Raw genomic sequence first — 21,971 nt, 5'->3', positions numbered from 1 at the left:
GAGATGAATATGCAGAGCAGAGGGGCGGGGACAACGCGATTCCCCCCCCCACCCCACCCGCCCCGTCTCTCCAAGGCGCTTGCTGCGCTCTTCTCAACAACGCGCGCCGGCCGCGGCTGCTGGCAACGTGGCGCCCGGAGAGGAGCAGCAGCAGCAGGAGGAGGAGGACGCGGGGCGGGCTAGGGAAAGGTCGTCTCTTGCTTAGCGCCCCCCGCGTGGTTGGGCGGGGGGGGGGGCAACCAGCCCGATCGCGGGGGGGGGGAGACTTAGGTGCGTGCGCGTCGGTCCCGCTCTCCCCGCAGCCCCGCTTCTCAAGGTCACCCGGGAAATGGAACCTACCAGTTAAGGAGAATGAGCTCCGTGGAGCCTCCACTGCCAGGGGCACTCTACCTACTGGTAGGACAAGCAAGGAGAAGGGACAAAAGATAAGGAGAGCTTTCCGCAGGCAGGTTCATTGCCCACCGGCCAGTCTTGAGCCAGGCACAGCCGGCATTCGGTTCTTCTTGCCGTGGCAGCCAGAGTGCGGTTGACCTCCGCACGGTTTCCAGAAGCGAGTGAAGCATGTGAGATCCTGGCAGCGAAAACAGCAACAGAGTTTTGTGGTACCTTAAGGCTTAACAAATGTGCTACCCGCAACCTTCCCCAACCTATCGATGTTTCGGGCTACAAATGGCATCACCTTAGCCAGCATTACTTCATTTATTATTATTATTATTATTATTAATGTTTTATGTAGTTATACATGATATTTTTTTTACAATTATTTGTTACAAGTGGGTTCTGCAACAAAATGTTGCAGCGTGGAGTGCTTCTGGTCTTGGCAACTGCTAGCTTGCCAGCTATGCCCTTTCCCAGAAAACTCCGTTCCATTCCCCCATCTGCTTCCACATCCCAACAGTCAGCTAGCATTTTGTTCCCACTGAGCATGCTCAGTCCTTGAGCTGAGTGTGAGTGTGAGTTCCCCTTAGGATTCTTCCCCCTTTAAAGTTTTTTTGACCAGTAAGCCCACAACATACATTCATTTTTCTTACACAAACACAACCTTACACGGGCATCAAACAAACAGATAGGAAAGACAAGGGGGAAAGCCAAATAGGCAGTAGGGGGGAAAAAAGTCAGGAGGAGGCGGGAGAGCAGGAAACAACAGTTGGCCTTCCCATCAGCCATTGCACTGACCCTGGGAGAGTGTTTGGGCATCAGAGTTGGAGAGTGAGAGAGGGCCTAGCAAGGGCATGGAGAGCAAGCGGAGGTGGTCTGAGAGCAAGCGGAAGGTGATCTTAGCTAGCCCTCCTGGCTTTACGTGTTTTTGCATTTGTGGGCTTACTGTATTTGCAAATCTTGAGGCTCCCTTGAGCCTCCTCATGCCTTCCTCTTTTGCACGGACAGTGCTGTTTCAAAAGACTTGACCCTTAAGAATGAATTCACTATAAGTAGATAGGATTATTATTAATGTTAACGACAAAAGCTTGAAAGATTGCCACTACCCAGTGCCGTCTTTAGCAGATGTGGCGCCGGGGTGCAAATACCCGCCCAGTGCCCCCAAATTACCATGGATAGTGGAGGGGGGGAAGCTGCACACTGCCAGCCATGGGGGGGTACGTGCAACTCCCCCATGCCGCTGTGGGAGGGCAATCCCCACAGAGGCTTGGGAGGCAAGCTGCACGCCTGCCAGCCATATGGTTGACGGGGCGCAGCTGGCAGGCGTGCAGGGAAAGGGGAAGCAGCCAGCAAAGCCGCGCAGCTCCCCCACTTGCTGGGGCGCCCCTGAGAGGCTGGTGCCCTGGCGCAATGCACCACTAAGCCCTATGGGAAAGACGGCTCTGCCACTACCATAACGAGACACAACAGTAAGTGAAACTAGCTTAGCAAAAGCGAGCCGGCTATGGTTTGGCTTAGCGTTACGTCCAAACTTGAGGATTGTAGTTTATCTCCCCAGACAAACAAACCACAAGCAGTAAGACACAGAGCAAACCTTTGGCTACAAATCTTGGCAACCCAATCATGGCAGAGGAGGATCATAGAATTTGGCACCATATCATAGTGTGTGAGACAAAGGGGGGGTGGGAGAGAGAAGGAGAATTATTGGCCCAAGGCCACTGAGTCCGTTCATAACTGAGTGGGGATTCGAACCCTGGTCTCCCAGGTCCTAGCCCAACACTCTAACCACTACACCACACTGGTTCTAGGCTGCCTTTCAAGACATCGCCCTCTCGCAAAACTTAAGTCCATGCTCATATCAAATTCATTTTGAACAGCTGAAAAAAAGAACGATTTAATTAAAACTAGCCATTTAAAACCAGCAGTGATATGTGCTGTTAGAAAAGGTCGGCTGAGCCCAGCATTTAAATTACAAGCACCAGGGGAATAAATGGGTTTTAAACAGGCCTTTAAAACCATCAATAAGGTGATCAAATCCCTCTTTGCATCTGTGAAATGTTGCAAGGTGCGATACTTGGGCTCTCTAGCTCTCTGATCCACTAGGGTTGCTGGATCAGGCCAATAACCCATCTATTCCAGCATCCTGTTCTCACAGTGGCCAAATCCCATCTATTATTATTATTATTATTATTATTATTATTATTATTATTTATTCCGCCCTATACCCGCAGGTCTCAGGGCAGTTCACAAGATAAAATCACAATATAAAAACATAAAATACATAATATAAATATAAATAATATATATAAATAAAAACAAGAACAACACCAACCCCCCGCCAACACATTTTAAAAAGGGCATTCTGTTTAGCTGTCTGAAGGCATTCTTCCTTTTATCTGTCCAGAATCTCCCACCATTCAGGATTGTTTGTTTGACTTATATACCGCCCTTCATCAAAAGATATTCAGGGTGGCTCCCAAGATGAAAACACGAAATAAAAGCACAAATAAATAATTAAAGCAGAAACGACAAAACAATAACCACCACCACCACCCTCCCACAAATGCATATAAAAAGGCTATAGAATATTGACTAGCCAAAGGCCTGGTTGAAAAAGAACATTTTTTTTTTTTTTGCCTGGTGCCTAAAGGTGTATAATGAAGGCGCCAGGTGAACCTTCCTGGGGAGAGCATTCCACAAACAGGGAGCCACTGCAGAGAAGGCCCCGTTCTCGTGTTGCCACCCTCCGGACCTCTTGTGGAGGAAGTACACAAAGAAGGGCCTTGGATGGTGATCGCAGAGTCCGGGATGGTCTATATGGGGAGAGGCGGTCCTTGAGGTATTGTGGATGTCCCTGGATTCTAGTATTAAGAGAGATGGGGCGGCGGGGGGGGGGAGTGTCTCCCTGTCCGCTTCCTCTACGCTCCCTGCATAATTTTATACGCCTCTCTCATGTCCCTCCCTTTCTTGCCTTTTCTCTGAACTTGGAGGGGAAAAGCCCCAAATGTTGTAAGCTTTCCTCGTGGGGGAGTTACTCCAACTCCCTCGATCCTTCCAGTTGCCCTTTCCTTGCGCAATGGCTTTCCCGCCTGGTGTGGGGCAGCGTGTTTCCAGCTGGTACCGGTTCTAATTGTTCCAAAGGGCGGGTGGGACCCACATGCGAAACCCGCCGCGCAACAAAGCGTCCTGCCCTGGAGCTCAGCTGCCTGCCCGGCCCCTTCTCGGCCTCCTCCTCCTCCTCCTCCTCCACCCCACCAGCCTTCACAGGCATACCCTGCCCTGTCTTCTCCCACCAACCCCAAACACCCTGCACACGCCCTCTTCTCCTGGAGCGAACCCACTTTGCTTTGAGCGGAGGAACCAGCCTCAGCTACTCTGCCTGTTTTGACAAATCTTGAGTCATACGCTCAAGAATCCTGCAGGGTGTGGGTGTTCCTTTTCATCTGCCATCCCTGCCCACCCCCACCCCCCATACCACATCACCCTGCCTGCCTGCAGATCTGGCAGTGTTTCACAGGTGGGGGTTGTCCTGCCTGTTGCAAAAATGGGATTTCCCCACCCCGGGTTGGAGGTGCAGGCCAAAGCTTTGGATTCTGAAAGGGCCAAAACACAACCTTTGAAAACAGCATCCTACAACAGCAGTAGGGACCCCTCAGGGCCTAAATGCAGCCCTCCAGACCTTTCCATCGGGCCCTTGGGACCTTCAGCATTGCAGAGGGTTGGACTAGATGGCCCTTGGGATCCCTACAATTCTATGATTCTATGACTCTCCCCATGGCACACTCCTCGTTGGCCCTGCCTCACACCCTCCTTGAGTGCTCTTGCCTGGTTGGAACATGTCCTTGAACTCTGATCACACTTCTTGCTTCTGACTGCATGTAGAAGCGATCTTCTTTTGTTGTTGTTGTTGTTGTTCAGTCGTTCAGTCGTGTCCGACTCTTCGTGACCCCATGGACCAGAGCACGCCAGGCACGCCTATCCTTCACTGCCTCTCGCAGTTTGGCCAAACTCATGTTAGTAGCTTCGAGAACACTGTCCAACCATCTCATCCTCTGTCGTCCTCTTCTCCTTGTGCCCTCCATCTTTCCCAACATCAGGGTCTTTTCTAGGGAGTCTTCTTTACGATCTTCTTTACGAAGGGAAAATTTACATGGCTTGCTCCTCCCACGTTTTGCCTCTGGCCCCTCCCACCACAGGCATGTGCCCCCCCCCAGGAGGTTGCCCAGAAGGGAATGAGGCCCTCAGGCTGCAAAAAGGTTCCCCACGTATTGAAATCAGCTCCCTGTGGGAGCACATCTTGAGGGCGCCAGCTCCCCGGCAGAGGAATTAAGCCAATGGAAGCCAGGCAGTAGTTGTGACATCTGAGAGTTGTTAGGAGGCACCTATTCCTTCCAGACAGCTTCAGTTCCAAGAGTTTACTGTGAAGGGTGGAAGAGGATATAGCTCAAGCACTCTGAGAATTGTAGCTTTGGCATCTGTTGATGGAGGAGAGGTCCATAGCTGGAAAAATCATGTAGCCGCCACATAGATCTAGGAACAAACACGAGAAGCTCCCTTCTGCAAAATCAGCCCTTTGGTACATCTAGCTCTGAATTGTCAGCTCTGTCTGGCAGTGTCTCTCCAATGATTGATTGATTGATTGATTGATTGTGTTTCTATTCCGCTTCTCATTCAAATGGATCTCAAAGCGGCTTACAAACAATGCACAGCAATAACGTAACAGAACATAATAGAAGATCACAAATGAACAAATCATCAATGAAACAATTACAATCTATGAAACACTATTAACAAAACTGTGTTCCGGGCAGGGAATCTCCCAGCTCTACATGGAGATGCCAGGGATTGAACCTGGGGCCTTCTGCATGCTCTGCTGCTGAGTGACAACTCTTCCTCCAACTTCGTTTAGCAGACCTCTTTGCAGAGAAACCAGGAGTCCTGATGGGGAATGTCCCCTGCTGAAAGCCTAGAGAGCTGCTGCCTGCCAGTGTAGGCAAGCCGAGACAGATGGACCAGTAGCCTGACCATAAGGCAGGCTGCCTGTGTGCCTAAACCAATAGCCCCCCCTCCCCATCTCTTGGCAAGTTATTAGGAATTATCATTATTTATTATGGGTTATTCTTATTATTATGGATAAAAATTGTGGCAGATTGAGAGTATATGGGTAAAAATTGTAGGAGAGAGAAGCAACGCTGCGGGTGTCTGCTATAGATCCACCAAGCCAGACTGAAGACTTGGATGGTGCCTTACTAGAGCAGATTACCAAACCTCCAAAAAGGGGAGAAATAGTAATCATGGAGGACTTCAACTTCCCCAATATCTGTTGGGACTCAAACTCTGCCAAGAGTGTAAGGCAGGGGTCCCCAAACTAAGGCCCGGGGGCCAGATGCAGCCCAATCGCCTTCTAAATCCAGCCCACGGATGGTCCAGGAATCAGCGTGTTTTTACATGAGTAGAATGTGTCCTTTAATTAAAATGCATCTCTGGGTTATTTGTGGGGCATAGGAATTTGTTCATTTTTTTTCCAAAATATAGTCCGGCCCCCCACAAGGTCTGAGGGACAGTGGACCGGCCCCCTGCTGAAAACGTTTGCTGGCCCCTGTCTAAGATTCTATGATTCTATGAAGCTTTGTAGTCCCAGCACTCACTGCTAGATGTCACTCTCCTCTCAAATTGGGGTTCAGGGAACCTAGACACGCTTGGTTCAGTTTAGAGTTTCTTTCTAGCTGTGCTTGACAGGTGCCACTCTTGCCTCCTAGTGGTAATGATGTAACTTAGCAGTCCTGGTTGATTTATTAAAAAGAGAAAGAAAGGATTTGGCTCCGCCTAGAAGCCTCAGACTCTTGAACTGGAGCTTATGGCTGGACCAGGTGAGGGTAGCCAATGGGTCCCAATCCCTCAGTGGGTTAGGGACTTCCCCTGTGTGAAAAGACAGGAAAATGGTCCTAAACTTCCACTGTCTTGCGGGATATCTTAGGGAGAAGAAAAGACTAAGGAGTGGAGTCCCTAAGGCGGTTGGGTGGCACCTTGTATGGCTCCTTTCGGCAATTCCTGCAACCAAGCTGGTGCCAAACATATTGTTCTGCTTTCCTTTGGACCACATCATTGAGGCCGAGAGGAAGGTCTTGTCGTCTGGGCAGCCCAGGACCTCCAGATACACTGCCCAGTCTTGTGCCCCAGGGAAGTCACTTCAGTGCTGCTAATGCAGTGGTTTGACTCAGGACCGTCTTAAGCATATCCGCCGCCGTGGTGCGAAGATCCCTCCGGCGCGCCCCCCCCCCAGTTTCCCAGAGTTGGCGGAGAGCGGCGGACCCGCTGCTGGGTGCCCCTGCTCCCTCAACTCCTCAGCATCCCCGTGGCTCTCTCGCGCGTGCACTGGATCCTGAGTTGAGGGAGCAGGGGCGCCCAGCAGTGGGTCCGCCGCTCTCCGCCACCTCTGGTGTCTCCTTGGGTCTCCTCGGAGGAGGCGCCACGCCGAAAGCCCTACAGAGGACTTTCGGCGTGGTGCCTCCTCTGAGGAGACCCAAGGAGACTCCCGAGTCCGCGGAGGGCGGCGGACCCACTGCTGGGCGCCCCTGCTGGGGGGCGGGCACTGTGGTGCATGGCGCCACTCAGCCAAATGGGAAAGACGCCTCTGGTTTGGCTTCACCCATGGAGGTGCACTCCATTGTCTCTCAAGGCAGACGGATGCCAACAGCAAGAACAATTTGTTTCTATTATCTGGAATTTTAATATGTTGCTTTTAAGCTGCCTTGAATCCGAACTTGGGAGAAAAGTGGGATATAAATTATTGTTGTTGTTGTTGTTGTTAATAATAAAATTGCTAGGATTTTGTTGCCTGAGCCTGCAAAAAAAAGGTGTGCGTGCGTGCGTGCGGGGGTATCATTGTGAACCTGGAAAGCCCCAGTGGGCGGGTGGTGATCTGGTCTGGGAAAATTGACCAGCCCCACAGCACATACCGGTAGTTCCTGGACAGGTGCTGCTAGCCCAGAAGGTTGAGGGAGGTCACATGGCTCAGAGGACTTTCAACTTTACCCCTCAGCTTTCTTCCGAACCAGCTCAACCAGTCCAGGAGAGTCCCACTCCGTTGGTGGTGGGGAGAACTGTAGCTCAGTGACGGAGAACAGGCTGTGCAAGCAGAAGCTCCCAGGTTTGATGCCTGGCATCTCCAGCTGAGAAAAGGATCAGGGAACAGGTGATGGGACACATCTCTGCCAGGAGATGCCAGAGAGCTGTTCATAATTGGAAATAATGCAGGGCTCCTCTGGACAGACCTGTCTGTTGAGCACTCATCCTGATTCACTTGCAAAAAGCTCATGCAGAGGTTAGATTTTGATTGCAACAACACCATATACTTCAAGTACATGGGCTCCCCCCCAAAAAATTCTTAGGAACTGCAGTTTGTTAAGGGTGCTGGGAATTGTAGCTCTGTAATAGATAAACTGTGCTTCCCAGGATTATTTGCAGGAAGCCAAGTGCTTTAAATGTAAGGTGTGGATGTGGACTATATCTTAATTGTTGGCAGGTTATACAACAATGAGCAGCCATCATCCTAAAGGTAAAGGTAAAAGGACCCCTGACTGTTAGGTCCAGACGACTCTGGGGTTGCGGCACTCATCTCGCTTTACTGGCCAAGGGAGCCGGCGTACAGCTCCCTCAGTCATGTGGCCAGCATGACTAAGCCACTTCTGGTGAACCAGAGCAGTGCACGGAAATGCCGTTTACCTTCCCGCCGGAGTGGTACCTATTTATCTACTTGCACTTTGATGTGCTTTCGAACTGCTAGGTTGGCAGGAGCAGGGACTGAGCAACGGGAGCTCACCCTGTCGCGGGGATTCGAACCGCCGACCTCCTGATCTGCAAGCCCTAGGCTCAGTGGTTTAGACCACAGTGCCACCCACCAATATCACAGAATCATCCTAAAAAATTTTGTGGGTGGGGTGTTTACATGTCTTCCCATAAATCATTGATTTATTCTGCACTTTTCAGTGTATTTCCCCATCATTTTCCTAACCACAAAAAGTCATTAAAAAAAGATGATTTGTTGCATTGGGGCGACAGAGTGGTTTAATCCCCTTTAAAAGCACAAATCTAGATTTCCAGTGTGCTTGGGTCGATGCCTGAACTGATTTAGCAAAGGACAGGAAAAACTACGCAGCTCCATGACTGTAAGAATTGCTGCCCGAGTTTGCTTTTTGTTTCTTCCCTCTCTACCCTCCTTGGGGATAACTGCATCTGAGGGCATCCATCCTTTTGCCCTCAGTCACATTGCTGCCCACCCCTGGCATCTCATCTGTGTCAGCCACTGGTGAATGAACTCTCCACTTATGACTCCCTGAAGCTCATTCTCCAGACACTCTAAAACAGAAAAGAAAAGGTGGAGGGGGCGGGGCTCTATGATAATTAACCTGCTGACAGGAAAATGAAGCAGAGGCCAAGCCTTGCTCAAGGCCTGGCAGTGGGACAGAAGGCCAAGCACAGGTTGGCATGGGGCACTTGTTCTGCCCGCTGCTAATGGCTTGGCCTGCCCCTATTAGCGCAGGAGCCAGCTCCCCGATCAATCTTTTCCAGCAGACACAGAAGAATCACCAGCGATCAATACGGGCCTAACAGCTGAGTGGCTGTTAGGTGTGCCCAGGACTGATCTTGCATGCGGCCCAGCCTATGGAAAATCCAGAGTATTGTTGGTTACTCAAGTTGTGCTATCACATAAACTCTGCTGGCTCAAAGCACAGGCCCATCACATTCTGGATCGCCTACAGGTCAGAGAACATCCTCCAGTCAGTGGAGGTTGGCACTCACTAGGGGTGACCATAAAGAAGTCTGATCGCCAAAGAATTGATGCTTTTGAATTATGGTGCTGGAGGAGACTCTTGAGAGTCCCATGGACTGCAAGAAGATCAAACCTATCCATTCTTAAAGAAATCAGCCCTGAGTGCTCACTAGAAGGACAGATCCTGAAGTTGAGGCTCCAGTACTTTGGCCACCTCATGAGAAGAGAAGACTCCCTAGAAAAGACCCTGATGTTGGGAAAGATGGAGGGCACAAGGAGAAGGGGACGACAGAGGATGAGATGGTTGGACAGTGTTCTTGAAGCTACTAACATGAGTTTGGCCAAACTGCGAGAGGCAGTAAAGGATAGGCGTGCCTGGCATGCTCTGGTCCATGGGGTCACGAAGAGTTGGACACAACTGAACAACAACAACAAGGGTGGTAGGGTGGAAGGCAGGGATGCTGACAGTAGGTGGCGCCAGAGCAAAAGACTGGTGGAGCTAGAGTCAATGATGGGCAGAGCCAGCGAAGTCTAGTATTGTCCCCATTAACACTGAGACTAAGGAGGAGGCTGGCGGCCAGTGCCACACACTCGACTTGTTGTCAAGTAAGGGAGAGAGGCAGGTGAAGAATGACTGAAGGCAGGCAGACTTCTCCTAAAGGACCAGCCTCCACTGCTGCCCATTGGCCATGCTGGGTGGGACTGATGGTTTGCTGGAGGCTGACAATGGGAGTTTTCCCATCTCTGCAACTGTTGGCTCAGAGTTATAGCTTGTAACTGCTAGAAACTGGACGTTCAATGTATTGATCCCAGTCCTGTGGAACTCCCTCCCGATTGAGATTAGACAGGCCCCCTACTCGCTAAACTTCAAGCACATGGCAAATACTTTCTTACTCCAGCAGACATTTTAAGGTAGTATTTGGGGGTTTAGGTTAAAGTTTAAGATGAGTTTTTTTTTTTAATGTTGCTGAGAAATGCTTATATTTCAGTAGTACGATAAATAAACAAATGCCTGCCCCAGAACTTTTGCAGGTGCAAAGCGTATTGGAAGAAGGATTGTGTCTAACTGCCCCGATACCATCGTGAGCACAAATCATCATGAATGCACAATAAAAAAGGATGTCTGGAGGGGCTCTCAGAGAAAAGAGAGGTGTCTTGTGTTTTGTAGGTGAGTGAAAGAGTCAAAAATTCATTCGTAAGGTGTGTTTGCTACCAGAACCCTTAACAGGTTCTTTCTCACTCTCTGTAAGAAACTGCTCTTTCATGCAATTTACTAGCAAACCACCTCACCTTTCTTGAGAAACACTGGAGTGCATGTGTGCGGGGTGTGTGCCTAGATCAAGTGGGATCAATATCCAAGCCATTCTAAACTGGTTAGACTTGGATAGGTAGATTTTTAATCTATATATATTTTGTGTGGGGTTTCCCCCCTAAAAAATAATAATTGCCCAGCAATTTCCCCGTTGCCCCAAACAGCTGAAGCTCCTGACTCAAAGCAAAAGAAAAAGGCCTACGTTCCAGTAATCTGGCACACGGAAAGGAGCCACCTCAACATCAGAGAAGCTTAAGATGCAGTGGGAGAGGCCAGGAAGAGGTGCATCTGGGCAGGGTGCATGGTCCAGACCTCTTTGCGAGGCTCCGGGGCCCTTCTCGATCAATGCTGGCTCTGTGGAGCGAAAGCATGTGGCAGGAAGGGGGTGGAGGATGTGTGGGAAGGATTGGGGGGGTGTTGGAGGGTGGGAGACAGCTTGTCTCTGAGTGGCTCTCCCAGCTTCCTGAGGCGATGGAGGGAGAGAGCACTGAGCAACTCCTGGCTGTTTTCAGCTGCTTCTAGCCCAACAGAAAGGGCTGAGGCGAGAGAGATGGAGACAGCGGCGCACAAATACGACGACGGCGCAGAGGAGAAGGTGGCCTGGTCCGCCCACTGCATGTGACTACAGCCAGCTTTGCGCCAGCCCTTGGGCTCCTGCAAGACTCCCCGAGGCTTTGTGGGCTTGTCGAGAAAACTTCAGAAGCTCCCCGACCCCCTTTTGGGAGAGGACCAAGACTTACCGTTTCATCATCAGGCTGCGACCAACCCCACCGGGACGGGCGGCTGGCTCTCTGCGTTGTCCAGAAGAACTGGCAGACTCGAGGTGGCCTAGGTTGCCAGCCTAGAGCAGCCGTTTGTCACCCCCTCTTATTTTGGCTTTTGTGGAACCTGGCACCCCCCAAACATGCTTTTCCTGGTGCTTCTGGCCATGCCATTGGTGATGGGCCCCAGTGGCACAGCCATGGCACTCTCTACCTGCCAGACCTTGGACTTGGAGGTAGCCCGGGCACGGAGGGTCCAGGCCGTGCGAGGCCAAATCCTCAGCAAGCTGCAGCTGGCAACACCTCCCGAGGAAGAGGAAGGGGTGCCCGAACAACCGCCCCCCGAGGTGATGCTGCTGTACAATAGCACGCGGGAGTTGACGCGGGAACGGCCGGCCTGCGGCGGACGGAGCACCAGCAGCAGCAGCAGCAGCGAGGAAGAGGAGTACTACGCCAAGGAAGTGCGGCGGGTGGATATGCTGCCCGCCGGGCATGCTGACAGTAAGGGGCGTGAAAAAGGGGTGGGAGGTGGCTGAGCCTTGGAGCGGCCAAAATGGCCCTCGGTCAAAGCTCAGAGTGTGTGTGGGGGGGAGGGGGGTGAATCCATTAGGATGGCAAGAGCAACCAAGACTGGGGAGAGGTCTGTCGGGGAGGGTGAGTCATCATAATACCTAAATGGAGCCTCCATGTCCAGGGGCAGTGTACCAGAAGCTACTCCTCTTATTATGCCCTCCTTGTGGTATCTGGTTGGCCACAGAGAGGAAGTAAGGGCTGGATGGGCCCTTGGTGCAATCGCAGGAATGTAGGAAACTGTCTTTTTATACCGAGTCAGAACTTTGGTTCATCTAGCTCTGCACTGGCTGGCAGTGGCTCTCCAGGGTTTCAGGCAGGGGACATTGGCAGCCATGCCTGGAGATGCCAGGGATTGAACCTGGGACCTTCTGCATGTAAAGCAGATGCTCTTCCACTGAGCCACAGCCTCCCCCCCCCATAGGACTTTTAGATGTTCTTGGAAGGCAAGGAAGAAAAATGCTGAGGACTCACCCACAGGTGCCTATTCTCTACTCAGTGACTGCATTTGTTTGTGTGAATGGGCTGTGGCTGATTGACTATCAATGGTTTCATATCACCATTCAGTCATATTAGGCCGTTGTCCCGTGCACAGCTAACATAAAACAGCGAGGGAGCTCAGATCATGCAGAGGGTTGCTTGCCGACATTTAATCCAGTGGTTCAAAAACGTTTTTTCCTCTGGGCCACACTTTCAGAATAAATATTTTGCTTGTGCGACACCAAATTTTTGATCTATAAGAAATGTCGGAGAACAAAAAGAACTAGCAGATGCCACTCAAATTGATTAGTTTTTTTGCGCATACATTTCAATAACCCCGAAGTTTGATGGTCAGTGGTACAGATGTTGTAATGCTGTTGTGATCTGTCGTGGAACTACCCCACTGAAGAAGACAGAAGTGGTTACTCAGATGTCATTGCTGGTTGAGAAGGAGGACCCCTTCAACAGTTCAAGCTTCAGGGCCCCCAAAGTGTAGGTCTGCTGCTGTCTGCCAGGGATTATTTTGTTGCAGTTCCCGCATCGCAGGGGGTTGGACTTGGGATCCTTCTATGAGACTATGAAAATAGGTTAAAAGAGCAGCGGTCATTTTCTTACCTTCTTCCTCTGATGATACCGTCAACTTCTTTGTTCTCCTCCCTCTCCACAGACTCCATCGCTAGCACCCAAGCCAGCCCCTTCTTTCGCCTTCTGCGTTTCGACGTCTCGGGTGCAGAGCGCAACCTCAGCAGCCTCGTTCAGGCCGAGCTGCGCATCTACAGGGTCCCAAACCCCCGAGCGCGTGTGATGGAGCAACGCGTGGAGTTGTATCAGGTCAGATCCCCAAAGTGCCTGAGAGAGGGACAAATCAATTGTTGACAGCTTCTTTTTGGGTTCTCTTCAGTACAGTTCTTCACATTTCTACCGCAAATTTGTGAATACCTCTCTAATAGACACCTTTTTCGTATGCAGTTTTGACTAGTGCACCCATTTTTAATTGCAATTACTCGTAATAGAAGGCATTTTTGTATGTTAGGTTTTTTTCCACTGACGTATGCATTTGCGTATGCATTTCCCCTAAAATATACATTCCTTCCTACACTTTTGGTTGGATGGAAAACTACACTGCAAAATTCAAAGATGTGCAAATTTCAAAGGATCAGTGTGTTACAATTCGTGTATTGGTTTGAGAAGCACAAATCTGGTCGTTTCTTCATAAAATGCCAACAAACTGGTTGCTTCCTCTGGTTTTAAATTTTATAAGCCGCCTTGGGGACAGTAGGGTGTGACATTTTAATGAAACAAAATTAATAAACTCCCCAGGTGGTACGGGCAAGAGAGCCTTCAGGACCAACCCAGCGTTACGTGGAAAGCCGAACGTTTCACCCAACTGATAGGGCTGAGTGGGTATCCTTTGATGTCACAGACACCATCAGCCAGTGGCTGGATAAAAGAGGTGAGTGCCCCTCTCTTCTTAAAACTATTTGTATTGAGGGAAGATTCTTCACTTGGAAAATATTCAGAGTTGTATCTAACCTTAGACCCACACAGAGCAGACCCCACTGAAATTAATGAACTTAGGGCCATTGTTTTCAATAGGTCTCCTCCCAGCAGGACTTATTTGGATACAACCCTTAATTTATTTATTTTTTTGACGGAAGGGGAAGGTTACTACCTGCCTGGCTTTTTCCCAGTCTGCCCCCATTTTCCCAACATCTTGTTAGTGGTCAACTGCAGCCGTTTCTGGCGTTTCTCCACTCCTACCCAAGCCATCATCACACCAACCTGCTGCAACAGAGGAGGGGATGCCTCTACCACGTCTAGGCACTCCCTCTCCTTTTCCAACTCAGCTCAGCTGAGAAGCATCCTGTTCCTTTAGCAGCCTTGTATCAACTCCCCACCCCTATATAAGCCCTGCCATTGTTTGTGCTGGTTGGGGCTGATAGAAACTGGAGTTGGAAGGCCAAAGATTCCCCATCTCTAGCCAGTGGAGGTTGGTCCATTAGAAGAAGAAGAAGAGTTTGGATTTGATATCCCGCTTTATCACTACCCGAAGGAGTCTCAAAGCGGCTCACATTCTCCTTTCCCTTCCTCCCCCACAACAAACACTCAGAGACTTCAAAGAAGTGTGACTAGCCGAAGGTCACCCAGCAGCTGCATGTGGAGGAGCGGAGACACGAACCTGGTTCCCCAGATTGTGAGACTACCGCTCTTAACCACTACACCACACTGGCTCTCATGGGGCACATGGGGCACTGCCATGGGTGTAGCCAGGATTTTTTTTGGGGGGGGGCAGGACTTTTGTTAGGGAGGGCAGAACCAATGTGATTGGTCTGTTAGTTAAGTATTTCTATTGTTTTACTTGATCTGGAGAGAGGCAGCTGCCCCCCCTGCTCCCCCTTGGCTACACCTATGGGCACTGCCCCACCAGCATCGGCCTGCCCCTCAATCACCTGCCTGCCTTCTTATTTGCAACCAGCTTCCTCCTCCTTAGCCTCAGTGTTGCCTTTTGTGGAACTCAGCTGGAAGGAGGAAGATGGGACAATGAGTTGGCCCTGCCGGTCACTGACTCTGGCGCCACCTACTGCCGGGTTCCCGGCATTTTGGCCTACCAGTCCCAACGAGCATCAGCCACCACTGTCCCTGGCATATAGGATTGCCACCTCATGTGTGTGTGTGTGTGTGTGTGTGTGTGTGTGTGCTGGGCTTGAACCTGTGCCTTTTAACATCAGCCATGCACAGAGAAAAACATTTCCTGGAATCAAGATGAAGGGATGGGGGAAAGCATCACTGGCTCAATTTCTACGGTGTGGGCCAGACTGCTGTTAAAAGGCACACAGAAGTAGCAGGCTGAACATAATTTGCTTCTGTGCTTTATGGTGGCATGATCCAAATTCTCCATTTTAATTCTCCTCCTCTCTGCATCTTCTTCCGCAGAGAGAAACCTGGGCTTCAAGTTGGGAGTGCATTGTCCCTGCTGCACTTACGTCCCTGCTGGAAACACGATTAACCCCAACCACAGTGAGGAGCTGGAGGCTCGGTTTGCAGGTACTGTATGGACATAGGCAGGGACACTGGGGGGGGGGGGATTTCAGCACCACCCTCTCTCCACCCCTGGATTTGTGAGTCACGCAGCTACTTCCTATACACACACAGGCCTGGATGACGATCTTATCAAGGAAGCCTGGAAGGGGCGTGCAAGGCCCCCAGATCTCAGCGGCAAAGCTCCGCACCTGATCCTCACTCTGCTGCCCCCCCACCGGTTGGAGTCCCCACCCAAGGGACGCCGTCGGAGGTCAGCCAACACTCCCAGCTGCGCCAGGTGAGGAAGCAAAGCTGTTCAGAGATACCAACATTGTGTTGAGCCCTTAAACATCCTAACAGTGTGTGTGTGTTTTGTGGTTTGGGAGACTAGAAGTGTCACTGGTGTCAACGAACCGTGGACGACTATCAATTTCATTTACTCATTTTCCCAATCTTAAATGGAGCTCTCCACGTTTCCATATCAGTTTATGATTTTTTTTAATCCTCTTGGAGATTCATTATCAATACAGCATGGATTTCTCCCAATATACATATAAACTTTTTTTTTTTTTGCAAAGCATTTCCCTCCTAACACAAGGTGTTTTTGCATATTATGTTCACGAATATATACAGTTTAATGCACACTTTCCCTGGTAGGTACATTTTTTTTTGTATACAGGATATTGTCTGGCTGGAGAATTGTACCATGAAATTTGAGATGTTCCAATTTTGAAGGATAGCTGTGTTTTGGTTCACACATTGTTCCAGAAAGTGCAGATTAGGAGGTATTAAAATGCAGAACCTCATCTCAAGTCTCTGCTTTGCTTCTGCAAACCACCCTAAACTGCTCTCCTCCTTAGATGGGCAACTTATTCCTCATCACCATCTCAATGATCATTAGCTGCGATTCATCACAGGGGGTTGGACTAGATGACCCTTGGGGATCCCTTCCAACTCCACAATCCAATGATTCTGTCTCATCCTAATACCTTGAGTGTTTCCAGCCTGGTGCTATGTTCAGGTGCCATTCAATCACGTACCAGCACATTCTGGCTGTGCAATTAAAGCTGACCTAGAGCTCTGGCACAACAAACCCACCTCCCCCACCACCAATTCAACTTTTTACTATGCGGGAAATGATGGGAAAGTGTACTGGGAAGGGCGGAACTCACACATGCTTGGTGCAATGTCGTCTAACTTCCTTGCAAACAAATCAGACTGAATGCTCAATAAATAGCATTCTTCCCCACAAACTTTGTGCAAACAGGTCAGGATGGAATGCTCAATAAACTGGCCATCTGCAAGCGACCCTTGTTTCAAGGAGTTCCACAGACTTCTGGGGAAGGGAGGGGGAAGAGGAAGGTATTGGATGAATGACCCTAGTGATTGATCGATGGTGGACAGTCCGTACACCCTTTTACATTTTGTTGGTTTTTCCTTATGCAGCCTATCTCCACTCTTCAATGAGAGTGATCATGCGGGGTATAACAGCCCAGCCAGTGCTTTTTAAGGGATCATCTGGATTTCAGAAACTGAGCACAGTGATCACCCCCATCTCCTGTCAGTCCCCATTTTCTGGCAGACAGAATGATCCCAGCTGTGAACACAGAGACTGTATGTCTTCCTGAAGTGACTCAGTGGCAGGGGGAATAAAATTCTTTAGTGGTTACTCTTGATCTTCTTGTGCCCCTTCCCTCCTTTAGCAAACACCCATCTATCCCTAAAAGGCAACCTAAGAGAAAATAAAATTTAAAATATATTTATATACATATATAAAATGAGATTCAGGCAAGCAAAAGGGGTGTTATCAGAGTTCACAGACACATTCTAGCTAGGCAAAAATATTTGGGGCATGAAGATGGGCCAGGGAGGGGTGGGGCTTGGAGGGAGTTATGAGGGCCAGGGAGGGAGGTGCCCCCCACTCCTGGTTTACTTGGTGTGTGGACCCCATCCTTATGATTCCTTCTCTCCACTTGCACCCACTCCCCAATTCCCCATCTTGCTCCAGGAGTACAGACCAGGGCTGTTGCCTGCGCACCCTGTACATTGATTTCCGCAAGGATCTGAAGTGGAAGTGGATCCACCAGCCCAAAGGCTACAAGGCAAATTTCTGTGCAGGGAACTGCCGTTATGTATGGAGCATGGACACGCATTACAACATGGTGAGAGGGGCACACAAGTGGGCAGGTGGTGGGTGTCCCCCCCTGAACCCCCAGCCTGCAGCCAACCCCAATTCTATTCTATCTCTGGGATCTCCAATTCCACCACCCTTTGTGCCAACATAGAACCTCATGGAGAGGGAGAACGAATACTTGTTATTAATTCAATGGGTGATAAGTCAACTAATTTTTACTCAGAGTAGGCCCCTGGACCTAACCTAAGTTAGCCATAGTTATTAATTTTAATGGATCCATCCTGAGTTACAATATTTTATTTATTACAATATTTTATTTATTTTATTTCATTCATATTTATATGCCGCCCTTAATCATAAGATCTCAGGGAGGTTCACAGAATAAAATACAGGATAAAAACAAGTACAGTAGTACCTTGGAAGTTGAACAGAATCTGTTCCAGAAGTCTGTTCAACTTCCAAAACGTTCAGAAACCAAAGTGTGGCTTCCGATTGGCTACAGGAAGCTCCTGCAGCCAATCGTAAGTCGCGGAAGCCACACTGGACATTTGGCTTCTGGAAATTGTTCGAAAATTGGAACACTCACTTCCAAGTTTTGATCGTTCGGAAGCAGATTTGTTTGGGAGCCAAGGCGTCCAGGATCCAAGGTACAACTGTAACTAATTAAAGCAAAACAATAAACATGTTTTAAAAGGCTGCAGATTAGTAATCAGCCAAAGGCCTGGTTGAATGGGAATGTTTTTGCCTGGTGCCTAAAAATATGTAAGCAAGGCACCTGCCAAACCTCCCTGGGGAGAGCATTGAAGGAACAGGGAGCCACTACAGAGAAGGCCCATTCTCATGTTGCCACCCTGCGGACTTCATGTGGAGGAGGTACACAAAGCAGGGCCCCAGATGATGAACGCAGAGTCTGGGACGGTCTATATGGGGGAGAGGTGGTTCTTTAGGTATTGTGGTCCTGAGCCATTTAAGGCTTTATAGGTCAAAACTAGCACTTTGAATTGGGCCCGGAAGCTAATTGGCAGCCAGTGCAGTTGGGCCAGAAGCTCAATGGAGACGTGCAAGAAAATATGCTCCTATTCCAGGATACTCCGTTCCATCCCATCCCTCCCCTTCTCACAGTTTACTCTTCCAAACATGGGCCCTTTCAGATTATCTCTATTTTTGGGTGGGATATAGTCACATACCGGATGTCACACTCCAGGGAGTCCTTGTTTCTGAAATACCAGCTTCTCACCAAAGTACCTCACTAGCATAGACAGGGTTGCTGCTGCAGTGTAGCCCAAACAAACCAAGGTCAAACACAGGGAACCCAGAAGGTCAAACCAGGATCTAGAAGCCAGGTCAGGAAACAGTCCAAGGGCAATATCACAGGGTAGTCCACAAGGTACAGCACAGCAAGGAGGAATAGGCAGAGTCAGGAGTGAGGAACCAGAGACCTGTGTTGTATCCAGCAACTGGAAGGTTCAAGAAGGAAGCCTTATATCAGGGGTCAGCAACCTTTTTCAGCTGTGGGCCGGTCCACCGTCCCTCAGACCATGTGGTGGGCCGGACTATATTTTTGGGGGGCGGGGGGCGGGGGGCGGGAATGAACAAATTCCTATGCCCCACAAATAACCCAGAGATGCATTTTAAATAAAAGGACACATTCTACTCATGTAAAAACACGTGCTGGATTGAGAAGGCGATTGGACCACATCTGGCCCCCAGGCCTTAGGTTGCCTACCCCTGCCTTATACCATCTGTTCTCCTAAACCACATTCTAACCACAGCTGCTGGCAGTGAAGGAGTGTAGGGATTTTTTACTCATGAGTAGAAACATAGAATCTTAGAATTATAGAGTTGGAAGGGACCTCAAGGGTCATCTAGTTCAACCCACTGTGATGCAGGAATCACTTACTCACAAGTAGACCCCTTACTCACAAGTAGCCTGCTGACTCTGTGTCCATGGATGCATACTGTGCCATTGCTTTTCGGCCTGGATCTGAAGTTTCTGGCGTTGGCACTCTTAAGGACCAGACTCCACCTCCTCCTCTGACCTTTCAAGAGGTTCTTCCTCAGGTCTCAGTCCAGAGGACCCCTCTAGGTATCAGTCCAGAGGATCCAGGGGCCCCTGCCTGCTTCTCAAGGTCCATGGCCTGTTGGGTGTCTGGTTTGGCCTCCGAGGACGCCACGCCTGGCACCCGTTCAGGGCTAGGCATGATACTGGCAAGAATTCAGGTTGTACAGTTATTGTTGACTGGAAGGAACAAACCTGCTTCCCCAAAAAGATTGGACTTTTTGCGACAAGGGAAGTGCATTAGAAAGTGTGGGATAAACACTGTTATCCAACCTCCCTGTGAATAAATCAGAGTGAATGCTCAATAAATAGCTGACATCATCTAATCTCCAAGCAAATCAGGATGAATGTTCAATAAACAGGTCATCTGAAAGCGCCATGATACTCAACATTCCAGGTCTATTGAGCATGCTTGGGCTATTTCTTTTTGGGGGTGGCAGTACCCCATTTGTTTTTTAATTTTTTGTACTTTTGAGCTTCTTAAGGTTCCCCTGAGTATATTACTACTTGTCTCTGGCTTCATAATTGTTCCTTTTGGGCCCAGTCCTGCTGCCACTCATCATTTAAGTTCACTGTTAGACAGAGACACATGGTGGCCCTATATAATGTCATGTGCTAGATAAGTGGTGGGGAACCTGTAGATAGTGACATAGGGAAAAGTCAATTTAGGTTGCCACATTTATCAAATTCGCAGTTTCTGGGATATTTTTTTTTTTAAATCCTAATTTTGTGATTCAGATCTCCATCCAATGTTTACAAAAATGTCCACAAAATGAATATATTAGTGAAAATAACATGCAAAAATGAGTTATATTAGGGGAAACTGTTTGCAAAATTTGCAGACTAATCAATTGCATACAAAATAGCACACAAAAAATGTGTTTATTAGGAGACATTTGGACTAAGATGCTGGTGAGTTTTTTTCATCACCCTCTCTGACCTTTGGCCCTGCTGAATGGGACTGATGGGAGTTGGAGTCCAACAACACTTGGAGGGCCATTTCATTTTTCCAAATATATCTTCAGTTCCCCACATCAGTTTGCAAATTCTTTTTTGCGAAAGAAATCCTCACGAAAATTCACCTGCAATTCAGTTTGAATTTCTCTGAAAACACAGAAGTTTGTATGCTCTTTCCCCCTAAAATATAATGCATACCTGTATGTTAGTTTTAGTAATATATGCTTTTTTAAAAAAAGAAATGCACACTCCCCCGCCAATGTACACATTACTTGGCTGGGGAACTGCACTGAGTTTTGGTTGGCATGTTGTTGTTTTTTAAAAGATGTGTGAATTTGGTAGATTCGCCTTTAAGTGTAAACTGGATCCAGTTTCCCCCAATCCAATCACTAGACAGGAGTTCAAGGCGTCTGGGCAGCAAGGAAGAAAGCATGTCATCTTTAAAAAGGGGATCTCTGGGTGGTTCTGGGTTAGGGACAGAACTAGAGAAGAAGGCATGTAACTTAACCGCTTCTCTCTTCAATCCCAATATCACGCAGGTGCTCCCCTTGTACAACAAGCTGAACCCCGAGGCCTCGGCTGCCCCATGTTGTGTCCCCCATGAACTGGAACCCTTGACCATCCTCTACTACGTTGGCCGCTTGCCCAAAGTACAGCAACTCAGCAACATGGTTGTGAAATCCTGCCGCTGCCGCTGAGTGTGTGTGTGAGGGGGGCAGGAACCGGTTTCATGGAAGGTGGGAACTGGACTAACTGGAGTAAAGGGACATCCCTTCTCATCCCTATCAGTCTCTCTGTCCCAAGGCTACTGGGAAAAGGATTCTCAACCTGACATTATTCCATCCCCACCCACCCCGCCAGTACAGTGGTACCTCGGGTTAAGAACTTAATTCATTCTGGAGGTCCGTTCTTAACCTGAAACTGTTCTTAACCTGAAGCACCACTTTAGCTAATGGGGCCTCCTGCTGCCGCTGCGCCGCCAGAGCACGATTTCTGTTCTTATCCTGAAGCAAAGTTCTTAACCTGAAGCGTTATTTCTGGGTTAGCGGAGTATGTAACCTGAAGCGTCTGTAACCCGAGGTACCACTGTACAAGGCTCCAGCATTTGTCTTATGCCATCGGCTCCCAGGGAAGAGCCACCTTCTCCTCCTTCTGTGGCTCCACTCATCAGCAAAAGACTCTTCCATCTTTCCCAGTTCAGTTCACAAATCAGTTTGGTTCACAGATAAGTGCCTTGCCCTTGCTTTTCTCCCAGATACTTTGAAAGGGATTGGTGGGGTGGGGTCTCTCTCCCATGGATGTCCTTGAGCTACCAGTAATTCCTCTCTATGCACACTCAGCACTTAATTTTTTCAAAAGAAAAATATACTCTGTGATTGAAGCTGGTCCGGATATCTAGCATCCTAGTCTCCCCGAGGGTGGTTACTTGGTGGTATAAGATTGGCTCTCAGTGCATGCTCAGAGGCACTCTCCCCTTTAGGATTCTTTTACATATTCCAAGTGTGCAGGCCTCGTGCAAACTTTTG

The 21,971-nt window shown here is 49.1% G+C and overlaps 1 protein-coding gene and 1 non-coding gene across 2 annotated transcripts; one reads left to right on the top strand and one right to left on the bottom strand.

The window, feature by feature from the left end:
• The first annotated feature begins 10,908 nt into the window (after nt 1-10,908).
• LOC117039074 (transforming growth factor beta-2 proprotein-like) lies at nt 10,909-21,305 on the top strand. Its single transcript, XM_033136109.1, has 7 exons — nt 10,909-11,725; nt 12,942-13,105; nt 13,595-13,727; nt 15,209-15,319; nt 15,428-15,593; nt 17,304-17,457; nt 20,985-21,305. Exons 1-7 carry the CDS (start codon nt 11,368-11,370, stop codon nt 21,141-21,143), a joined length of 1,245 nt encoding a protein of 414 aa, XP_032992000.1. The 5' UTR covers nt 10,909-11,367; the 3' UTR covers nt 21,144-21,305.
• On the bottom strand, nt 12,135-12,207 carry TRNAV-UAC. The gene has a single exon. It is a non-coding gene; the product is annotated as a tRNA-Val (tRNA).
• Nucleotides 21,306-21,971: the final 666 nt, after the last annotated feature.

This window comes from Lacerta agilis, chromosome 17, assembly GCF_009819535.1.
Source record: "Lacerta agilis isolate rLacAgi1 chromosome 17, rLacAgi1.pri, whole genome shotgun sequence".
Lineage (NCBI taxonomy): Eukaryota > Metazoa > Chordata > Lepidosauria > Squamata > Lacertidae > Lacerta > Lacerta agilis.
Note: the sequence above shows the minus strand (reverse complement) of the source record. Positions and strands in the feature narration are given on the sequence as shown.